Here is a 3,236-nt window from a genome sequence, read left to right as displayed (position 1 = left end):
TGGATTACAGGTCAAAGGCCCAGAGCTGATGGAGAGATGGAGCATTGACCTCCTCTTGTAGGTCTGTTTTGACATTAAACTGGTCCGAGTGGATAAAACAAACTTTTACAAAATAGAACCAAAAAAAAAATTTTCTTAAAAACTGCATTAGTGACGTTGTAATATTTTCATCTTCATCGCAGTTCTTCCACGTTCCACTGATTCCATCTGTTTTCTAAAGACAGGACAGTGACCCCCGGCCGGCCCCGCACCAACCTTTTAATCCCATAGAAAGTCAGTGGGGAGAATAATTTAGCTCATGTGTACAGCAGGACACATTAGCCCTCAGGGACAGGTTCACTCTCTGAATGAAGATGACGGGGGAGTCCAGGGAGGTCTGGGGGACGGGAGGGGAGGGGGGGGGGCGTTGAGCAGTTACAAATACATGAGCACACACAGGAAGTTGGATTATTGGTCATTTTTGTTGAAGAGACAGAGCTGAGGAACCAGAGGACAAGATGGAGGAGACAACGTTAGGAGGGACATCAGGTCTCATCATGATTCACACCAGCATCCACCCCCCCCCCCCTCCTCCCCTTGTGGTGTGAGTGTGTCTTTATTTTCACCATCAGTCTGCTGGAGTCTGAGCCAAAAGATCCATTAGTGCTGATTGAAGAGCACAAGGGTGCAGCTTCACCCTGAGAGAGACACAGGGAGAGAGGGGGGAGGAAACAGGAGAGAGACGGGAGAGAGCCAAAGAGGAAAGATGGTAGAGATGGAGAGGAGGGGGCAGAAAGATGGGAGTCAAGTGGGGGATGGGGAGAGAGGGCAGGAGAAAATCAGTCACTGGTTCTGACACTGGTACAGTTATACGGTGTAGTATCACAGTTACACAGTGTACTACTACAGTTACACAGTGTGGTGACTGTCAGACAGAAGCAGCAAAATGCTCCTCAGGGAGGAAAACCCGCGAGGGGTGAGGGAAGGGGGGAGGCATGGGAGACAACACAGTGACACCGGAGCAGAGCAAAGACCATGGATTCACGCTCCAGAGCGCCGCCAAGTGACAGCGTCTGACTGGGAGTTTCCCCAGAGATCGGTCTTTATGTCACATGACTGCTCAGAGTCCGACACCGGAATAGAAACAGACGTTAGTTCACAGGAAGTGTACAAAGAAGTGAAGAATAAAAAAAAAAAATGATGTCATAACAAATAAACAAAGTATTCAACCTGAAGATGTGAAATACATTTTTATCAGGTGTTAGAGACAATATATCAATATATGTTTTATATTATATGCATTATATTACATATGTTAGGATAATATATTTAACGTATACTTTTTATAGTACGGGTCTTTTAACTTACCAACCGGTGCACATCTTTTAGCGTATCTTCGGGTTAAGACCGCTAGGGGGAGCAAATGGGCTAAAAATAAACACCTCTGTGCCGTTTGCCAGTGGTGATGAATATCTCACAATAATAATAAAATGTATAATAATAAAAAAAAAAGTTAAAAAAGTCATAAAATATGGAGAGAGGACATTATGGACGGACGGCTGTAAGAATCTGATGAACCCCCTTAAAAAACAACAACTTTGAAAACTTTTTTTTTACTGCTGATGAGAAAAATGACTGGGTTTCAACACGTAATGATTCACAACAGTCGTCATACAACTTTGAAAACTAAATAAATAAATAAATCTAAAAATAAATGTATCTGAAATTGGAATTTAAAAACCGTGGGGGGGGGGGCAGTTTCTTTATTAACTGACCACTAGAGGTCAGACGAAAACAGAAGCTGAGTGATGACTGTGACGCTGTGTAAACACGTCACAGAGAAATTAGTGAAATAAAACAAAAAACAAATTCCTTATTTATTGATTTGTTTCAGTCCTGAATAAATATGATTACGATTAATCACAATTAACTGATTAATCAACAACTACTTTGTGATCAATCAAACTAAGCCACCTTCAAACTTTGACAGCTGTGAGTTGATGGGTATTTACTGCGTGGCTTTTATGTCAGACTTGAATTAGCACTCGGACAGTTCTGCACAGTTGATCACATGATCACGTCCAATGAGGCGGAGAAGCAGCGACAAGAGCCGAACAGGAGCAGCGACTCCTCCCGGTTTATTATGACGGGCTCCAGGCGGCGGCGGCAGCTGTGTCTCCAAATGTTTACGTTCTCCCAAATCTTGTTTGTCTCTGAGCAGATGGATGTTGATAAGACCTCCTACAAACATCTGACACTGGAGCTGAAATCGAGCTCCAATCAACATGTGAGACTACAGCGCCACCACGTGTTCTGCTCAGATAACGGCCTCGGCTGTCTGATGCCAAATGTCAGCACAGCCGAGACCGACATTCTGGGCTGCATCCCAAATAAGAATTATTTTTGCCTGTTTTTCTGGTTTTTGACATGTGTTCACAGACACGGAATTACACAGAAACTATTTGACAGCAGTACTGTACTGTACTGTACTGTACTGTACTGTACTATATACTGTTCATTTCCTTCAAAATCAATCATCAAACAAATCAAACAAAATATCAAATTACTGTACTATATACTGTTCATTTCCTTATAAATCAAACAAAATATCAAACAAAGAGTAAATATTCAGATCTTATTTTTAGATCTTAGAATCCTACAAATGTAACTTTTTCAGAACTTTCCAGTGAACAGCTAATCCTCCGTGTTCTCCTCCTCCTCCTCCTCAGCAGATATAAACATGAAGCTCGGAGGGGACACTCCCATCTGTCCTCCTCGTTAGGACACGTGAAGAAACTCACCCTGACCAACAGTTAAACTCTCAGACACCCAGGAGTGAAGATGGCCCACGGGGATCTCCGCGGCTCGACTTTCCCTGAAATAGTGGAGCTGAATGTGGGTGGGCAGGTGTACGTGACCAGGCTGGAGACCCTCACCGCGGTGCCGAGCTCCCTTCTGTGGACCAAGTTCACCCAGAACTCCCCAGGAGACCTGCCCAAAGACAACCAGGGCCGGTTCTTCATCGACCGGGACGGCTTTCTCTTCCGCTACATTCTGGATTATTTACGGGACTCTAAACTCTATCTTCCCGAGTTCTTCAAAGAGCGGAAACGACTGCAAAAAGAAGCCGACTTCTTCCAGCTCCCGGGGCTGTCGCAGAGCCTGGCCAGCAACGGCCAGGAGGAGGAGGAGGAGGAGGAAGAGGCGACAACGGAGCTCAGCGGCTGCAGCAGCCCCGGCCCCTCCGCGAGTTCCTC

At 44.9% G+C, this 3,236-nt stretch overlaps 1 protein-coding gene across 2 annotated transcripts in view; it reads left to right on the top strand.

Moving 5' to 3' along the window:
- The first annotated feature begins 2,660 nt into the window (after positions 1-2,660).
- Positions 2,661-3,236, top strand: part of LOC103378897 (BTB/POZ domain-containing protein KCTD12-like) — a 3,599-nt gene continuing 3,023 nt past the window's right edge. The window contains exon 1 of one of the 2 annotated variants that reach the window (XM_017032732.2): positions 2,661-3,159. In XM_017032732.2, the coding sequence (XP_016888221.1) occupies positions 2,821-3,159 (339 nt within the window). In that variant the 5' untranslated portion in view covers positions 2,661-2,820. Of the gene's footprint in view, positions 3,184-3,236 lie in introns of both variants that reach the window. The other variant, XM_025055833.1, reaches the window with a different exon arrangement.

Source organism: Cynoglossus semilaevis, chromosome 5 (genome assembly GCF_000523025.1).
Source record: "Cynoglossus semilaevis isolate Cse_v1.0 chromosome 5, Cse_v1.0, whole genome shotgun sequence".
NCBI classification, from domain to species: Eukaryota; Metazoa; Chordata; class Actinopteri; order Pleuronectiformes; family Cynoglossidae; genus Cynoglossus; species Cynoglossus semilaevis.
The sequence above is the reverse complement of the archived record's forward strand: the minus strand, read 5'-3'. Positions and strand labels throughout refer to the sequence as shown.